The 19,956-nt window shown below is 50.5% G+C and overlaps 1 protein-coding gene across 1 annotated transcript in view; it reads right to left on the bottom strand.

The window, feature by feature from the left end:
* Positions 1–9,543: 9,543 nt before the first annotated feature.
* Positions 9,544–19,956, bottom strand: part of CFAP77 (cilia and flagella associated protein 77) — a 94,316-nt gene continuing 83,903 nt past the window's right edge. Inside the window, exons 5-6 of the mRNA XM_072125559.1 lie at positions 13,128–13,229; positions 9,544–9,731 (exon numbers count right to left, since the gene is read on the bottom strand). Of these exons, the coding sequence (XP_071981660.1) occupies positions 9,609–9,731; positions 13,128–13,229 (225 nt within the window). The 3' untranslated portion in view covers positions 9,544–9,608. The remainder of the gene's footprint in view (positions 9,732–13,127; positions 13,230–19,956) is intronic.

Raw genomic sequence — 19,956 nt, forward strand, 5'->3', positions numbered from 1 at the left:
TATTACTGAGGGTCCCCCTTGCTGTATGGAGGGAGAGCTCCGGGGCCATAACAGTCTGACCATAGGGTCCGGCCTCTGGGGGGGGTAACAAGTGTCAGGGGTGCACCCGGCGCTCTATTCACTGTCTATAGTACAGACATTTATTTGGGGAATGAGACCCCCATTGCTATGATTGCTTGGGGTCTCTATAATTGGACCCTCTACTAATCAGTATCTCATCCCCTTTCCTGTGGTGTGAACATAAGTGTCGGTGGGGCCCGCAGTGTCAGGGGGCCCTGGCATCCAACCTGCCACACTAAAGAGTGGAGGATGTGCACCAGTATATACATATTCTACTGCACAGTGTATATAACATGTATATAACATATCCGGTGTGTGTATATGCTGTACATTTGTATATAGCACTGTATGTGTGTGTATATGCTGTAGATTTGTATATAGCAATGTATGTGTGTGTATATGCTGTAGATTTGTATATAGCGCTGTATGTGTGTGTATATGCTGTAGATTTGTATATAGCGCTGTATGTGTGTGTATATGCTGTAGATTTGTATATAGCAATGTATGTGTGTGTTTATGCTGTACATTTGTATATAACACTGTATGTGTGTGTATATGCTGTACATTTGTATATAGCGCTGTATGTGTGTGTATATGCTGTAGATTTGTATATAGCAATGTATGTGTGTGTATATGCTGTAGATTTGTATATAGCGCTGTATGTGTGTGTATATGTTGTAGATTTGTATATAGCGCTGTATGAGTGTGTATATGCTGTAGATTTGTATATAGCACTGTATGTGTGTGTATATGCTGTAGATTTGCATATAGCAATGTATGTGTGTGTATATGCTGTACATTTGTATATAGCACTGTATGTGTGTGTATATGCTGTACATTTGTATATAGCACTGTATGTGTGTGTATATGCTGTACATTCGTATATAGCACTGTATGTGTGTGTATATGCTGTAGATTCGTATATAGCACTGTATGAGTGTGTATATGCTGTAGATTTGTATATAGCACTGTATGAGTGTGTATAGGCTCTATATGTGAACGCATGAGTGTATAAATATGTGATTGTATACAAGTATGCGGTAAAGGGGCCCCATTCAGAAGCCGCCTATGGGGCCCTGTCTCAGATCTGTGTCCATGGTGGAGCGGCTTCCATGTAATTTGGGAAGGCACAAGCCCCTCCTGCAATGCTCTGAGTAGCTGTTGAGTAGTCTGACATTTGGGGGATCCCCAGCCCCCTCCTCTCCGGCTGCAGAGCTGAATGGCAGCAGCAGGGAATGGGTAAAGCTTCAGATTTGTGCCCCCCCCCCCCCCCCCCAGCAGCTTGTGAGCGGTCCGCAGCCGGTGCCAGACCCCCCTCCTGAGGCCGATGAGCGGCTGCAAGCTGTCACCTCAATGGCTCAAGACTTTACACCTAAACATTGTCTCACGTTTCACAATGCGCAGGCCCCCAGCTTAGAGTTTCCTTCTGAGGGATTGTTCATCTGGAAAAATGGGAAAACACCATGAGCCCCATCCCTGAACACCTAACTTTCCTGGCCACCTGATCAGAGATTGCGGTGTGCGTAGCCAGGAGGACCTCTCTGCTGTATAAGAAGACCCCAGTATTTTATATGGAACATAAAAGGCGGAAGACCCTTTTTATAGAGGACCCCATAGTCACAGGTTCCTGGGATAACCTGGGAAAGCTCAGTCTATGATGCCTGGTTGTTACCCAGCTTTCCCAAGTCCCATTATAATAAAGCAGTGCAACCAGTGTGAAATTCTTACAGGGCTATACTGACTGTCACCCAGCTTTCCCAAGCCCCTGACCAGCAGGAGATGTCTGGAGCAGGAGCTATTACATGGTTATAAAATGACCCAGCTTTCTCAGGTACAGATATAACAGGCTGTACCGCGGAGGGGCTCATTATAGTGTTTATATGATTAAGTTTTTATGATTTTTTTTTATGATGTAACTTGTAGGAAACCTGCAGCGCAGAGGATTTCAGGAGAGAAGTGTAATCTTGGGTGCTAGAAGTAGATTGACCAGCAGCGCAGAGGATTTCAGGAGAGAAGTGTAATCTTGGGTGCTAGAAGTAGATTGACCAGCAGCGCAGAGGATTTCAGGAGAGAAGTGTAATCTTGGGTGCTAGGAGTAGATTGACCAGCAGCACAGAGGATTTCAGGAGAGAAGTGTAATCTTGGGTGCTAGGAGTAGATTAACCAGCAGCGCAGAGGATTTCAGGAGAGAAGTGTAATCTTGGGTGCTAGGAGTAGATTGACCAGCAGCGCAGAGGATTTCAGGAGAGAAGTGTAATCTTGGGTGCTAGGAGTAGATTGACCAGCAGCACAGAGGATTTCAGGAGAGAAGTGTAATCTTGGGTGCTAGGAGTAGATTGACCAGCAGCACAGAGGATTTCAGGCAGGATGTGCCCTGGGTAGCAGCGAGTCTGTCTCCCTTGCTGGGATATTTAGATACAGGGCTGTGAAGTAGCGATGCCCTTACACAGCAGCACAGAGAATTTAAGGAGGTGAGTATATATATATCTTTATTGGAGGATCACCAGCAGCACAGAGTATTTCAGCAGCACAGAAGGCTTTTATATTTCCAATGACTTCACTATCTGGAAGAGAGTAATAACCTTGTCCTGCAGCAGATGACCCCCAGGACAGTATAATGACTGCCCTACCCCTAGTGGCCAGGTGGTGGCAGTGCAGCACAGCCCACAGGGGCAGCCGATATATATCGCACCTCATACTATATAATTCTCAGTGGCAGTAATATAATTGGATTTGCTGATTGGATGTGACCGTATCTGTCTGTGGTGTAATAAAGTGTACAGCACGATGGGGGTTATACTTCTCCGATCTCCGTGTCTTCTCTATTGTTTATCTGCGCCCTGATTGTCTACACCGAGGATGTGTCTAATCTGTAATATCAGTATAATCTAAGGCTCCAGAGGTCATAGGAACTACAACCCTCAACGTGTCCTGTGATTGTGGATCCAGGAATAGAATTATAACTCTTTTATAGTGAGTGCAGCTCTGGGGTATAATACAGGATGTAACTCAGGATCAGTACAGGATAAGTACTGTCATGTATGTACACAGTGACTGCACCAGCAGCAGAATAGTGAGTGCAGCTCTGGAGTATAATACAGGATGTAACTCAGGATCAGTACAGGATAAGTAATGTCATGTATGTACACAGTGACTGCACCAGCAGCAGAATAGTGAGTGCAGCTCTGGTGTATAATACAGGATGTAACTCAGGATCAGTACAGGATAAGTAATGTCATGTATGTACACAGTGACTGCACCAGCAGCAGAATAGTGAGTGCAGCTCTGGAGTATAATACAGGATGTAACTCAGGATCAGTACAGGATAAGTACTGTCATGTATGTACACAGTGACTGCACCAGCAGCAGAATAGTGAGTGCAGCTCTGGAGTATGATACAGGATGTAGCACAGGATCAGTACAGGATAAGTAATGTCATGTATGTACACAGTGACTGCACCAGCAGCAGGATAGTGAGTGCAGCTCTGGAGTATAATACAGGATGTAACTCAGGATCAGTACAGGATAAGTAATGTCATGTATGTACACAGTGACTGCACCAGCAGCAGAATAGTGAGTGCTGCTCTGCAGTATAATACAGGATGTAACTCAGGATCAGTACAGGATAAGTAATGTCATGTATGTACACAGTGACTGCACCAGCAGCAGAATAGTGAGTGTAGCTCTGGGGTATAATACAGGATGTAACTCAGGATCAGTACAGGATAAGTAATGCCATGTATGTACACAGTGACTGCACCAGCAGCAGATAGTGAGTGCAGCTCTGGGGTATAATACAGGATGTAACTCAGGATCAGTACAGGATAAGTAATGTCATGTATGTACACAGTGACTGCACCAGCAGCAGATAGTGAGTGCAGCTCTGGGGTATAATACAGGATGTAACTCAGGATCAGTACAGGATAAGTAATGTCATGTATGTACACAGTGACTGCACCAGCAGCAGGATAGTGAGTGCAGCTCTGGAGTATAATACAGGATGTAACTCAGGATCAGTACAGGATAAGTAATGTCATGTATGTACACAGTGACTGCACCAGCAGCAGAATAGTGAGTGCAGCTCTGGAGTATAATACAGGATGTAACTCAGGATCAGTACAGGATAAGTAATGCCATGTATGTACACAGTGACTGCACCAGCAGCAGATAGTGAGTGCAGCTCTGGGGTATAATACAGGATGTAACTCAGGATCAGTACAGGATAAGTAATGTCATGTATGTACACAGTGACTGCAGCAGCAGCAGAATAGTGAGTGCAGCTCTGGAGTATAATACAGGATGTAACTCAGGATCAGTACAGGATAAGTAATGCCATGTATGTACACAGTGACTGCACCAGCAGCAGAATAGTGAGTGTAGCTCTGGGGTATAATACAGGATGTAACTCAGGATCAGTACAGGATAAGTAATGCCATGTATGTACACAGTGACTGCACCAGCAGCAGATAGTGAGTGCAGCTCTGGGGTATAATACAGGATGTAACTCAGGATCAGTACAGGATAAGTAATGTCATGTATGTACACAGTGACTGCACCAGCAGCAGATAGTGAGTGCAGCTCTGGGGTATAATACAGGATGTAACTCAGGATCAGTACAGGATAAGTAATGTCATGTATGTACACAGTGACTGCACCAGCAGCAGAATAGTGAGTGCAGCTCTGGAGTATAATGCAGGATGTAACTCAGGATCAGTACAGGATAAGTAATGTCATGTATGTACACAGTGACTGCACCAGCAGCAGAATAGTGAGTGCAGCTCCGGAATATAATACAGGATAAGTAATGTGATGTATGTACAGAGTTGTCTCCGTTCTGAGTATACAGTCCCCCTGCAGTTCCTCTGTGTGTCTCTCTATATAGATGTCTCTGGATGGCACAGTGACTGCTCGGCGCCTCCTCGCTCTGCTGTGCGGGGCCCCTTAGGCAGGCGGCTCTCAGGGGCGTCACGATGCAGCAGGTCTCAGGAAATAATTTGGCGTCTGCCGTGTGATTCCTCGCTGCTGGGATCTTGATGTGTTTGTTTTCTGTTATCCCGCCAGTCGCTGCACATCATGGGACCGGTGTATGATGTAACCTGGATCAGAGCGTAAGGAGGGTCCAGGCTGCAGCTTCCCGTACATGTGACTGCTAAGCTGTAATACCACATGCAGCCTGAGGACAGGGGGCAGTGATGCTCAGTCTGTACCTTCACTTACGTTTAGTTATGATCAAATGAGCAGTGACAACTGGGTGGCAGCACCTTTGAGCATGTTATGTTCTATATAATTATACCTCACACTGCTGTGCTCTGTGCTCTCTACAGCCAGTGTTATGTATTGTCCCTGGAGAGATGTGTAATCAGACCTCACACTGCTGTGCTCTGTGCTCTCTACAGCCAGTGTTATGTATTGTCCCTGGAGAGATGTGTAATCAGACCTCACACTGCTGTGCTCTGTGCTCTCTGCAGCCAGTGTTATGTACTGTCCCTGGAGAGATGTGTAATCAGACCTCACACTGCTGTGCTCTGTGCTCTCTGCAGCCAGTGTTATGTACTGTCCCTGGAGAGATGTGTAGTCAGACCTCACACTGCTGTGCTCTGTGCTCTTTGCAGCCAGTGTTATGTACTGTCCCTGGAGAGATGTGTAATCAGACCTCACACTGCTGTGCTCTGTGCTCTCTGCAGCCAGTGTTATGTATTGTCCCTGGAGAGAAATGTAATCATACCTCACACTGCTGTGCTCTGTGCTCTCTGCAGCCAGTGTTATGTATTGTCCCTGGAGAGATGTGTAATCATACCTCACACTGCTGTGCTCTGTGCTCTCTGCAGCCAGTGTTATGTACTGTCCCTGGAGAGATGTGTAATCAGACCTCACACTGCTGTGCTCTCTGCAGCCAGTGTTATGTATTGTCCCTGGAGAGATGTGTAATCAGACCTCACACTGCTGTGCTCTGTGCTCTTTGCAGCCAGTGTTATGTACTGTCCCTGGAGAGATGTGTAATCAGACTTCACACTGCTGTGCTCTGTGCTCTCTGCAGCCAGTGTTATGTATTGTCCCTGGAGAGAAATGTAATCATACCTCACACTGCTGTGCTCTGTGCTCTCTGCAGCCAGTGTTATGTATTGTCCCTGGAGAGATGTGTAATCATACCTCACACTGCTGTGCTCTGTGCTCTCTGCAGCCAGTGTTATGTACTGTCCCTGGAGAGATGTGTAATCAGACCTCACACTGCTGTGCTCTCTGCAGCCAGTGTTATGTATTGTCCCTGGAGAGATGTGTAATCATACCTCACACTGCTGAGCGCTGTGCTCTCTGCAGCCAGTGTTATGTATTGTCCCTGGAGAGATGTGTAATCAGACCTCACACTGCTGTGCTCTGTGCTCTCTGCAGCCAGTGTTATGTATTGCTCCTGGAGAGATGTGTAATCAGACCTCACACTGCTGTGCTCTGTGCTCTCTGCAGCCAGTGTTATGTATTGCTCCTGGAGAGATGTGTAATCAGACCTCACACTGCTGTGCTTTGTGCTCTCTGCAGCCAGTGTATTGTATTGTCCTTGGAGAGATGTGTAATCAGACCTCACACTGCTGTGCTCTGTGCTCTCTGCAGCCAGTGTTATGTATTGGCCCTAGAGAGATGTGTAATCAGACCTCACACTGCTGTGCTCTGTGCTCTCTGCAGCCAGTGTTATGTATTATCCCTGGAAAGATGTGTAATCAGACCTTTCACTGCTGTGCTCTGTGCTCTCTGCAGCCAGTGTTATGTATTATCCCTGGAGAGATGTGTAATCAGACCTCACACTGCTGTGCTCTGTGCTCTCTGCAGCCAGTGTTATGTATTGGCCCTAGAGAGATGTGTAATCATACCTCACACTGCTGTGCTCTCTGCTCTCTGCAGCCAGTGTTATGTATTGGCCCTAGAGAGATGTGTAATCAGACCTCACACTGCTGTGCTCTGTGCTCTCTGCAGCCAGTGTTATGTATTATCCCTGGAAAGATGTGTAATCAGACCTCACACTGCTGTGCTCTGTGCTCTCTGCAGCCAGTGTTATGTATTATCCCTGGAGAGATGTGTAATCAGACCTCACACTGCTGTGTTCTGTGCTCTCTGCAGCCAGTGTTATGTATTGTCCCTGGAGAGATGTGTAATCAGACCTCACACTGCTGTGCTCTGTGCTCTCTGCAGCCAGTGTTATGTATTGCTCCTGGAGAGATGTGTAATCAGACCTCACACTGCTGTGCTCTGTGCTCTCTGCAGCCAGTGTTATGTATTGCTCCTGGAGAGATGTGTAATCAGACCTCACACTGCTGTGCTTTGTGCTCTCTGCAGCCAGTGTATTGTATTGTCCTTGGAGAGATGTGTAATCAGACCTCACACTGCTGTGCTCTGTGCTCTCTGCAGCCAGTGTTATGTATTGGCCCTAGAGAGATGTGTAATCAGACCTCACACTGCTTTGCTCTGTGCTCTCTGCAGCCAGTGTTATGTATTATCCCTGGAAAGATGTGTAATCAGACCTCACACTGCTGTGCTCTGTGCTCTCTGCAGCCAGTGTTATGTATTATCCCTGGAGAGATGTGTAATCAGACCTCACACTGCTGTGCTCTGTGCTCTCTGCAGCCAGTGTTATGTACTGCCCCTGGAGAGATGTGTAATCAGACCTCACACTGCTGTGCTCTGTGCTCTCTGCAGCCAGTGTTATGTACTGTCCCTGGAGAGATGTGTAATCATACCTCACACTGCTGTGCTCTCTGCTCTCTGCAGCCAGTGTTATGTATTGGCCCTAGAGAGATGTGTAATCAGACCTCACACTGCTGTGCTCTGTGCTCTCTGCAGCCAGTGTTATGTACTGTCCCTGGAGAGATGTGTAATCATACCTCACACTGCTGTGCTCTCTGCAGCCAGTGTTATGTATTGGCCCTAGAGAGATGTGTAATCAGACCTCACACTGCTGTGCTCTGTGCTGTCTGCAGCCAGTGTTATGTACTGTCCCTGGAGAGACATGTAATCAGACCTCACACTGCTGTGCTCTGTGCTCTCTGCAGCCAGTGTTATGTATTGTCCCTGGAGAGATGTGTAATCAGACCTCACACTGCTGTGCTCTGTGCTCTCTGCAGCCAGTGTTATGTACTGTCCCTGGAGAGATGTGTAATCAGACCTCACACTGCTGTGCTCTGTGCTCTCTGCAGCCAGTGTTATGTATTATCCCTGGAAAGATGTGTAATCAGACCTCACACTGCTGTGCTCTGTGCTCTCTGCAGCCAGTGTTATGTATTATCCCTGGAGAGATGTGTAATCAGACCTCACACTGCTGTGCTCTGTGCTCTCTGCAGCCAGTGTTATGTATTGTCCCTGGAGAGATGTGTAATCATACCTCACACTGCTGTGCTCTCTGCAGCCAGTGTTATGTATTGTCCCTGGAGAGATGTGTAATCAGACCTCACACTGCTGTGCTCTGTGCAGCAAGTGTTAGGTATTGTCCCTGAAGCAGAAGCCTAGCTACCAGGAGGGTAAAGGGGGGTGCTGGCTGAGGGCCCCAGAATTTTGGGGGCCTACTGACAAGAGATAGACTATCATACAATATAGTGCAGCGGCCGACACACATGTATCACTCCTGACCTTCCAGGACCTGCTGCAGTCCTCCTTTTGGTCCAGCACAGCAGGAGGATGGAGAGAGCCAGCGCCTGTGTGACGTATGAGCTCTGCCTGTGTCTTTGTAACTTTTCCTACTCTTGGCACATTCTCCCCATCATAGAGGGAATGGCAAACTGCAGTCCCGGGCCTGGCCACTAGATGCCGCCGCCCACAATAGTGATTGTACATCACAGCGCTGACCTCTGGTAACATCACCCTGTGTGACCTGGGCACTGCCACTCCTAGCCCTGGGGCAAAGAGGAGCCAGGTTACCTATCTACCAGGTGGGGGCATGTGCTGTGGCTACCTATATACTGGGGGGGGGGGCATGTGCTGTGGCTACCTATATACTGGGGGGGGGGCATGTGTTGTGGCTACCTATATACTGGGGGGGGGGGGGCATGTGTTGTGGCTACCTATATACCGGGAGGCATACGCTGGGGCTACCTATCTACTCAATGGGGTATGTGTTGTGGCTACTTATCTACATGGGGGGACATGTGCAGTGGCTACATATCTACCTTACACTGCTGTGCTCTGTGCTCTCTGCAGCCAGTGTTATGATTACACATCTCTCCAGGGATAATACTGGTGAATGTTGTTAGTAGCAGCAGGACTGTGAAATATGGATTTCCTATTTTTTTAGGATTTTCCAGTGCACTTGGGGCGTTTCCTCACACTGCTGTGCACTGTGGTTTGCATTGCTCTACAACCCCTGCCCTCTGACCACTATATCAGTTGTATTCAGCCAGGGACCAATCTCCAGAGCGCACAGCAGGGTGAGGAGGACCTTCCCCATGATCAGTAGTTTCTTCCCAATACGAGCACACGGAGGAGCAGATCTTATTACATGAATCTGTACAATCAGCCACGATTTATTGCACTGCACACAGATGATGGGGGTTGTAGTAGTCAGGGTCTTAGCTGATGTTGTAGATGCCCTGTCCATGCAGACCCTGGCGAGCGATGGCGTCCGACTGGTGGGCACTGATCGCTCGCTGTCGCGCCTTATCACTCGGGAAAGTGTCGAGGTGAGGACCGACCTGAGGGAAGAAGCAAAAGTGAGAACCGTCATCATCCAGATCCTAACAAACTGCCCCTAGAGACTGATGTGATAATATAGAGCAGGAGGAGCAGTACAGCATCTTCTCCAAACATACAGCAAGGCTGCAAAATACTGACAAAGGAGGGTCCTCATCACCAGGGGTCCCTGCCACCTCCCCCGCACACACCACGCTGGGGGGTCCCTGCCGCCTCCCCCGCACACACAACGCTGGGGGTCCCTGCCGCCTCCCCCGCACACACAACGCTGGGGGGTCCCTGCCGCCTCCCCCGCACACACCACGCTGGGGGTCCCTGCCGCCTCCCCCGCACACACAACGCTGGGGTTCCCTGCCGCCTCCCCAGCACACACCACGCTGGGGGTCCCTGCCGCCTCCACCGCACACACCACCCTGGGGGTCCCTGCCGCCTCCCCCGCACACACCACGCTGGGGGTCCCTGCCGCCTCCACCGCACACACCACGCTGGGGGTCCCTGCCGCCTCCCCCGCACACACCACGCTGGGGGTCCCTGCCGCCTCCCCTGTTGTCCCCTATCCATCGTCCTCCTAGTGTAGAAGTTGTACTGTGCACAGGTCCACCTATAGGACACAGAAGGCCGTGCTGCGCCCCATGTACCGGCCTCAGCCCCCTGCACTCTCCAGCCCGGTCCCCCGCTGCCCCCTCCAGCCCGGTCCCCCGCTGCCCCCTGCACCCTCCAGCCCGGTCCCCCGCTGCCCCCTGCACCCTCCAGCCCGGTCCCCCGCTGCCCCCTGCCCCCTCCAGCCCGGTCCCCCGCTGCCCCCTGCACCCTCCAGCCCGGTCCCCCACTGCCCCCTGCACCCTCCAGCCCGGTCCCCCGCTGCCCCCTGCACCCTCCAGCCAGGTCCCCGCTGCCCCCTGCACCCTCCAGCCCGGTCCCCCGCTGCCCCCTCCAGCCCGGTCTCCGCTGCCCCCCACCTCTCGGCGCCCCCCACCCCGGACACATTTGGATGCAAATGACTTGGTGAAGCCGTCACTGTGATGCTTGACAGCGAGTAATGAGAAATCCTAAATGTTTTATGAGGTCACCATCCGGCAGCTGTCAGACAAGAAAGAACTTAGCGCAGGGAGAAGAACTTCCATCACCTCATTAAAGGCGCCAGGCTCGGACCGCGCACCCGCCATCAGTACGCACCCGTTTTGTGTCAGTAATTTGTGGTGAAGAAGAAGAAAAAATAAAAATCTCCCCCCCCTTACCCTAAAGTGCGGAGCCGCCGGGGCCTGGGGGGGCGCCGGGGATACGGAGGAGCTTCTGCCTCTAATTGGAAGCAATGGGCATTCTCAGCGGCGGCTGCTCCCCGCGCGGTGACAGCTCGCGCTGCCGCAATCATCGCCCACTTGTCAGCGTAAAAGGACCATTAAAAACAAACAATTTTGATTTAATTGGAGGCTGCGCTGGGGGCTGAGGTCTCATCATCCTCCTGTGAAGAGGAATGTGTCAGCAGCGGCTGCCGTGACGAGCGCTCTGCCATCCATCCACCGCCTCTCATCCCCAGCCAGCACATCAGCCCAGGAGAGCGCTCATCCAGAGCCCCCTGCTTCATGAGTGCAGACCGACACCCACGTCATCCATGGTCACGGCTTCTGGAGCAGCGTCGCCACATTTAAAGGGGATGTCTTAAGTTCTTGGGTATAGGGTAGAACACGTGAATGTCACCATGGTGGTCCCGACTCCTAATTCTCCAGTGGTATCCGGAATACTTGGAGAGGTAGGGCCGCTCCAGTTATTAAGGGTTAACCGGACCCTCCCACAGACTGAACTCCCCAATATTCCCTATCCAATGCATACGGGATGACAATCCGTCATGTAGTTAATTCTACTAACTGCTGTGCTTGTGGTCTGTTGAGGAACCAGGAGGCTCAGGATGAACTAGTGTGATCCTCAGAAGTATAGTCTATAGGGGACGGAGCTTCTGTATACACTATGTATAGTGTGTAACACATTTGTCCACCGCCTGGTGGGGGCAGCACCGGCAGTCTTGGTGTCTTAGCGCCTAGAATATGACCGCCATCTTGAAGACCGCCATCTTGAAAGCCGCCATATTGGATCAGGGGCAGGTTTCTCCGTTGTGAAAGTGGATCACAGCAAGGAAAACGGCAACAACCACCAGGAAGGTTCACTGTGATGCACAGCTATGTGACGTGTTGTAGTAGTTATCAGCACAGAGATTCTTCTTAGATTCTCATTGGATCCCGGGCCTTCAGTTCTGTGTTCAGGGAGAACACGACACATAGCTGTGCGTCACAGGGAACCTCTCCGGTCGTTACAAGTTTTCGCGCTGATGGCTAATGAACCATGAAAGATGTTACAGATCTGATTGTTGCAATTAATATCTGAGTGATTGTGACATTCTGTGATCCGCTATGACCTCCTTCTCGCTGGAGGTCTTTGACTTGGTGGCCATCTTCCAGACATTATTGGACCCCCTTACCCATTACTTATGGATTCATTCAGATATGTAAATTTTCCTTTCCTTCTTGAAATAGTAGGGGGATGGGGGAGTCCTGGGACTTCTGTTCCTTCTGCATGTTGCTTATGTAGCAGATCTGGTATCTGATCCTCCTTCCAGAACTTAAAGGGCATCTCCATCCCACACTGAGAGGTCATGTGATATGGGAGCGGGCAACTAGAGTTATTCTCTAATGTCAACCTGCACACTCGGCCAATGTCCAGAGGGAGTTCATGAGGTTTCCGCTCACTGACAACAAGCAGAATTATCTAATATGGAGGACAAGGGAATAACCAAGGATAGGAGTTACAGAATCGCTGCTCATCCAGGATGTCTCCATTCACTGACAGCAAGTAGAGATGTTGAGTAAGCTGTGACACAAGGTATGAGCCTCCAGCTCTGTGTATGGCCGTCCCTTATAACCTTCCCCTGGCAGTGTGTGTGCCGCCATGCGAGGAGCTGCCAGTCTCCTCATCACAGTGATGCATGGATCCGCGGGTACTGGGTGAGGACCCCTCGCGCTGACATCTGCCCCCTCCACATCCCTCAATCTGTTCTGCGCTGTCCGCCCTGTTCTGAGCAGCAGCCGCAGCGGTGGAGACACCTCAGGGGCTTATAAATGATCACGGACATATGTTAATGGAAGCGATCAAGGTGGAAGAAGGTCCCCGGCAGCAGAGGAAGCAGCGCCATGGATCACCTGGATACACTACACCAGGAGGACAAGGGGTTAAAGGCAGGAGCGAGGGTCTTATAGTGTTACAGTGTATCATATCTATCACCCTCAGCTTGTTACAATGTATCAGCGCAGGTTTTACTGTAACCAAAGAAATTATTTATTCACAGAAAAAAATCAACAACAAAACCAAAACACAACCTGATAACCTACCACCCGAGAGACACCTACCTTATCAAAGCGCGGAAGCTTCCAGAGAGGAGCCGGGTCTGCAGGGGGCTGATACCTACGCAGAAGAGAGGTCCTAGTGCTCTGCACCTTCCGCAGCTGAATCTGAAGGGGAAACAAAGAGGTAAGAGGACAAAGGTGAGGTTGTACTCCAGAGCTGCACTCACTATTCTGCTGTTGGTGCAGTCACTGTGTACATACATGACATTACTTATCCTGTACTGATCCTGAGTTACATCCTGTATTATACTCCAGAGCTGCACTCACTATTCTGCTGCTGGTGCAGTCACTGTGTACATACATGACATTACTTATTCTGTACTGATCCTGAGTTACATCCAGTATTATACTGCAGAGCTGCACTCACTATTCTGCTGCTGGTGCAGTCACTGTGTACATACATGACATTACTTATCCTGTACTGATCCTGAGTTACATCCTGTATTATACCCCAGAGCTGCCCTCACTATTCTGCTGCTGGTGCAGTCACTGTGTACATACATGACATTACTTATCCTGTACTGATCCTGAGTTACATCCTGTATTATACCCCAGAGCTGCACTCACTATTCTGCTGCTGGTGCAGTCACTGTGTACATACATGACATTACTTATCCTGTACTGATCCTGAGTTACATCCTGTATTATACTCCAGAGCTGCACTCACTATTCTGCTGGTGGTGCAGTCACTGTGTACATACATGACATTACTTATCCTGTACTGATCCTGAGTTACATCCTGTATTATACTCCAGAGCTGCACTCACTATTCTGCTGCTGGTGCAGTCACTGTGTATATATATGACATTACTTATCCTGTACTGATCCTGAGTTACATCCTGTATTATACCCCAGAGCTGCACTCACTATTCTGCTGCTGGTGCAGTCACTGTGTACATACATGACATTACTTATCCTGTACTGATCCTGAGTTAAATCCTGTATTATACCCCAGAGCTGCACTCACTATTCTGCTGCTAGTGCAGTCACTGTGTACATACATGACATTACTTATCCTGTACTGATCCTGAGTTACATCCTGTATTATATCCCAGAGCTGTACTCACTATTCTGCTGCTGGTGCAGTCACTGTGTACATACATGACATTACTTATCCTGTACTGATCCTGAGTTACATCCTGTATTATATCCCAGAGCTGTACTCACTATTCTGCTGCTGGTGCAGTCACTGTGTACATACATGACATTACTTATCCTGTACTGATCCTGAGTTACATCCTGTATTATACTCCAGAGCTGCACTCACTATTCTGCTGCTGGTGCAGTCACTGTACATACATGACATTACTTATCCTGTACTGATCCTGAGTTACATCCTGTATTATACTCCAGAGCTGCACTCACTATTCTGCTGCTGGTGCAGTCACTGTACATACATGACATTACTTATCCTGTACTGATCCTGAGTTACATCCAGTATTATACTGCAGAGCTGCACTCACTATTCTGCTGCTGGTGCAGTCACTGTGTACATACATGACATTACTTATCCTGTACTGATCCTGAGTTACATCCTGTATTATACCCCAGAGCTGCACTCACTATTCTGCTGCTGGTGCAGTCACAGTGTACATACATGACATTAGTTATCCTGTACTGATCCTGAGTTACATCCTGTATTATACTCCAGAGCTGCACTCACTATTCTGCTGCTGGTGCAGTCACTGTGTACATACATGACATTACTTATCCTGTACTGATCCTGAGTTAAATCCTGTAAATCTTTTATTTTATATAAAAGTGAAAAACATAACAATAATAAAACATAAATAAAGCCATAACTTCTGGCAAAAAAAAAAAAAAAATTACAAAAGAACAAATATAAACGAAAATAAACTTACAAAACCTCCTGGCCCAGCCACACACCACACACTCAGCATAAGAACAAACAAAACCATCACCCAGTCCCACCACCTAATATATATTTTTTTTTTGAAATACACAGCAAAATACACATAAACGAACAAGAAATAAACACAGAAATAACAATGAATATAACTGAAATAACATTAATAACATTAAATATAACTAACTAAATCCCACGCCCATCACCCTCCCACCCAGACACTGGTCTAACGTCCAAAGTTCGCGCTATATAGTCCAGACCAGTGCCCAGGATCATAAAGTCCAAGTCCCGTCCACCCCCCTCCCAACCTAACACCAACACCCAAAACCAACCAGCCTATATACACATTAATTATAATTACATATAACTAAATACACACTGTACACAAGATACAAACACATTAAACAAATCAACATAACAAATCAAAACCACATAAAGCCCAGGTTCGGCGCCTGCAAGCCGCTACATCACTACACGCTCAGATACAAAACAAAAATCTACTGTGCAGCATCAGCCACAACACCAGGAGCGGAGATGACAGACTAAGGGACACTAAAGGAGAACCCCCTCCAAAGGAGAGAGGCCCTCCCCGTGCCCAGCCTCTCATACTCCAGAGAGCGCACCTTCACCAGGAGGGAGAGGACAGACTAAGGGACACTAAGGAGAGAGGCCCTCCCCGTGCCCAGCCTCTCATACTCCAGAGAGCGCACCTTCACCAGGAGGGGAGAGGACAGACTAAGGGACACTAAGGAGAGAGGTCCTCCCCGTGCCCAGCCTCTCATACTCCAGAGAGCGCACCTTCACCAGGAGGGGAGAGGACAGACTAAGGGGCACTAAGGAGAGAGGCCCTCCCCGTGCCCAGCCCCTCATGCTCCAGAGAGCGCACCTTCACCAGGGGGGGAGAGGACAGACTAAGGGACACTAAGGAGAGAGGCCCTCCCCGTGCCCAGCCTCTCATACTCCAGAGAGCGCACCTTCACCAGGAGGGAGAGGACAGACTAAGGGACACTAAGGAGAGAGGTCCTCCCCGTGCCCAGCCTCTCATACTCCAGAGAGCGCACCTTCACCAGGAGGGAGAGGACAGACTAAGGGACACTAAGGAGAGAGGCCCTCCCCGTGCCCAGCCTCTCATACTCCAGAGAGCGCACCTTCACCAGGAGGGAGAGGACAGACTAAGGGGCACTAAGGAGAGAGGCCCTCCCCGTGCCCAGCCTCTCATACTCCAGAGAGCGCACCTTCACCAGGAGGGAGAGGACAGACTAAGGAGAGAGGCCCTCCCCGTGCCCAGCCTCTCATACTCCAGAGAGCGCACCTTCACCAGGGGGAAAGGAAAGACTAAGAGACACTAAGGAGAGAGGCCCTCCCCGTGCCCAGCCTCTCATACTCCAGAGAGCGCACCTTCACCAGGGGGAAAGGAAAGACTAAGAGACACTAAGGAGAGAGGCCCTCCCCGTGCCCAGCCTCTCATACTCCAGAGAGCACACCTTCACCAGGAGGGAGAGGACAGACTAAGGGGCACTAAGGAGAAAGGCCCTCCACGTGCCCAGCCTCTCATACTCCAGAGAGCGCACCTTCACCAGGAGGGAGAGGACAGACTAAGGGACACTAAGGAGAGAGGCCCTCCCCGTGCCCAGCCTCTCATACTCCAGAGAGCGCACCTTCACCAGGAGGGAGAGGACAGACTAAGGGACACTAAGGAGAGAGGCCCTCCCCGTGCCCAGCCTCTCATACTCCAGAGAGCGCACCTTCACCAGGAGGGAGAGGACAGACTAAGGAGAGAGGCCCTCCCCGTGCCCAGCCTCTCATACTCCAGAGAGCGCACCTTCACCAGGGGGAAAGGAAAGACTAAGAGACACTAAGGAGAGAGGCCCTCCCCGTGCCCAGCCTCTCATACTTAATAAGACAAAGTTCTTGTCCCTTCATGAGGACATCCAGGATCAGGCATCTCCCCATTTCTAACTCAATAACTCGTCGGCATTCTACCGGTGCGGTAAAAAGGACCGCCACTCCGCTATACGGCTCGGCCGCAAGAGACCAATAGGAAGGCCCGTGTCTCCATTCCCTCTTAGCTTTAAACACGGCCGCCAAATCTGGCAGCCTGGTCTCCTGCAAAAATAAAATGTCGGCTTCAACACGGCCGAGAAAATCAAAGGCCGCAAATCTAGCCGCATCAGACTTAATGCTGGCGACATTAATGGACGCCAGCGTCAACGGAGTGGGTGCCGCCATCATGAGTGATTGAGTTAGACGGCTTTTTTCTTTCCATTTCCCTTCCCCCGACTCTCCTCTGAAGAGGATCCCTTTTCCCTTTTCCCTTCAGAATTGGGGCAACTTCTCTTTAGTGAAATTGTGGTGTCCATATTATTATTGGCCCCCAAGGACCCACCCGGACCACCCTCTCCTTCGTCCTTGTCTCCTGACTCTGAGTCAGTCTCCCACTCTGAGGACCCGGCTTCCCCAGAGGATAGAGACTCGGCGCCCCCTGCAGGCTGCTCCGCCGCCACCTCCAGAACCCCACCCTCAGCCTCTCCTTCCGAGGAGGCGATCTTATCGAGGGTGAGGAACCGGTTGGAAAGCTCAACCAGAGGGGAGGAAGTTTTCCCTTCCTTAGGTACCTTAGATAGGCCGCGTTTTTTCTTTTTCTGCTTGCGCTTATTTTCTAGCCAAATCCTGTTATCCTCATCCATACTCTCATAATGGGAGGACGTGGAGGACATGGCACCTTTCTCGCGCTCCATCCTCCTGACCTCCTCATCCAACTCATCATCCCTTAGGGCCTCAGTAGCAAGACCAGCCTCTGAGGAAGGACCAAGGGTCACCCCAGCAACCTGAGGCTTCCCCAGTTCTCTCCCTTTTTGTCTGGCTTCAAGCCGCCTCAACTGAGAAGGTGACTTATTCTTGCTTTTCTTCACAGGCCCCTCAGCTCCTCCACCTCTGCTGGTACCTTCCCCAGCAGAAGCAACCTCATGGCTCTCCTCCACTGGGGTCACAACCGCATTGGCAAAGGAGCGAGGACAACGGCTGAAAGGGTGACCGAGCTCACCACACAGGTTACACCTAATGTCCTTACAGGATGCAGCGAGATGACCTAGCCCACCACACAAAGCGCACTCCTGCACTTGGCAGCTGGCGCTAAAGTGTGTGGGGTCACCGCACCTGTGACAGACCTTCGGCTGCCCCTGGTAGAAAATCAGGATTCTGTCCCGCCCAAGAAAGGCTGAAGAAGGAATGTGGGCGACTGTGCCGCCTGAACACTTCAACTTCATCATGAAGGTCCAGGCCCCAGACCAAATGCCAAATTCATCACGGTTTTTCTGAGGTACCTGAACTACTTCGCCATAACGTCATGATGTCCATGCAAGAAAGTGACTCGTTACGGGTCAAAACGGTCACCTTCTTGACTGCGTTTTGGCGAGACACTGCTTGCACAGCAAAGTCTCGCCATGCGGGCTCGTTCTTTGCCAGCTCATAATTCGACCAGAAGAGCTCTAAGCCCTCCGGCCGAACAAAGCTGACATCAAACTCCGGAGTACCATAAGGATGTATCAGGGCAAAGATGTCACTAGCCCTGAAGTTCATCTTCAGGAGGAGCTCCACCACCCTTGACCTGGGTGGGCATGCGTCACTGCCCCTCCAGCGAAGACGAACCACATTCCTACGGGCAGCTCCGGGCCCAGTTGTGGGTAAAGACCATACAGTCTCTCCCCCCCTTTTCTCTTGGAAGGCTGCCAGGCCATGCCTGTCTGTCCAGAAGGACAGATCAACCTCTCTCCCCTCTACAGTGATTGACTTTTCCCCTCTCCTGAGAGCCTCCAGAAGACGCCTTTGCAAAACGCTGTTCCCAGAGCCAGGAGACAAGGAGTTAACCCCACTTGCCCCAGCGGTGACACCCGCATAGCTCCTTATGGGAGCGGCCACCACTGGGGGTGCAGATGGACCAGCACTAATACCAGGATCACCCCCCTCAGAACCATTCACCACCCCAACATTCACCACACTATGTACATTACTGCCTCGCTTCCTTGCATCACTCACACCAGCTGGGCCAGGAGGACCTGGGGTTGCCTCGGCGTCACTGGACACTGGGGGTAGAGCCACCTCCATAGCTGATACAGCCTGAGAAGAGGTAGCTCCAACCCCGATCTTACTTGTGCCCTCTGCCTCATTGGCATTAACCCCTTGTTGTCCAGCTTTTCTTTTAATGTTTGTCCACCGCTGCTCACTAGATGCATGAGGTCTCTTATCTTTATTGAGTCTGGACAGTTTCTTATTACCATCTCCTGGGTCTGATGCCCCAATGCAAAACAACAATTTTCCTGTGCCCTTTCCCGCAGGCTGCACAGGACGCTTGGGAGGCGCCGCACCACAAGCCCCAGCAGCCCCATCACACTGCCGCTGCTCACAGGAGCCCCCGCCACTGCCCCTGGCACTGGGCCACCACCCCCTCCCACCAGGGGGCAGCGCACAGTACCAGGACTTGCTGGATCGCCCTCACTGTCCGGCCTTTCGGCCGATGCCTTCCCTGCACCACCCTTGCTACTACAAACAAGGCTGGTGCTCTGCGCCATGATGGAACGTGGCTTTGCACTCTCCCCGCACCCTGGCACCGAGTCCACTGCAGGACTCGTGCTGGGCTGGGTAACGGGGCCTACACGACAGGCTGACACTGCTGCCCGCCCGGAGGCGACGAAACACCAGATTCACCTCCTGAGACGCCTTGTTCTTCTTGGGTCTCTTCTTCCTCCCTTGTTCGTCATCTGGCAAATCATCACCAAAGGAGAAGTTCTGGAGGTGAATTGGGGACTCGAGCTGTCGTATTTGAGCCATTAGCGCCCCCCCCCTGGCCGCTGTCATCACTTTCCTCCTCCAGGTTGGCAGAGTCGCAGCCTGATGGTAATGGCGCTTGCTCTGCAGGCAGCCTGTCGTGCGATGCCTGCTGGTGTTGGCGCAGGCCACCAGACGGAC

The sequence above is a fragment of the Engystomops pustulosus genome, chromosome 9 (assembly GCF_040894005.1).
Source record: "Engystomops pustulosus chromosome 9, aEngPut4.maternal, whole genome shotgun sequence".
Classification (NCBI taxonomy): domain Eukaryota; kingdom Metazoa; phylum Chordata; class Amphibia; order Anura; family Leptodactylidae; genus Engystomops; species Engystomops pustulosus.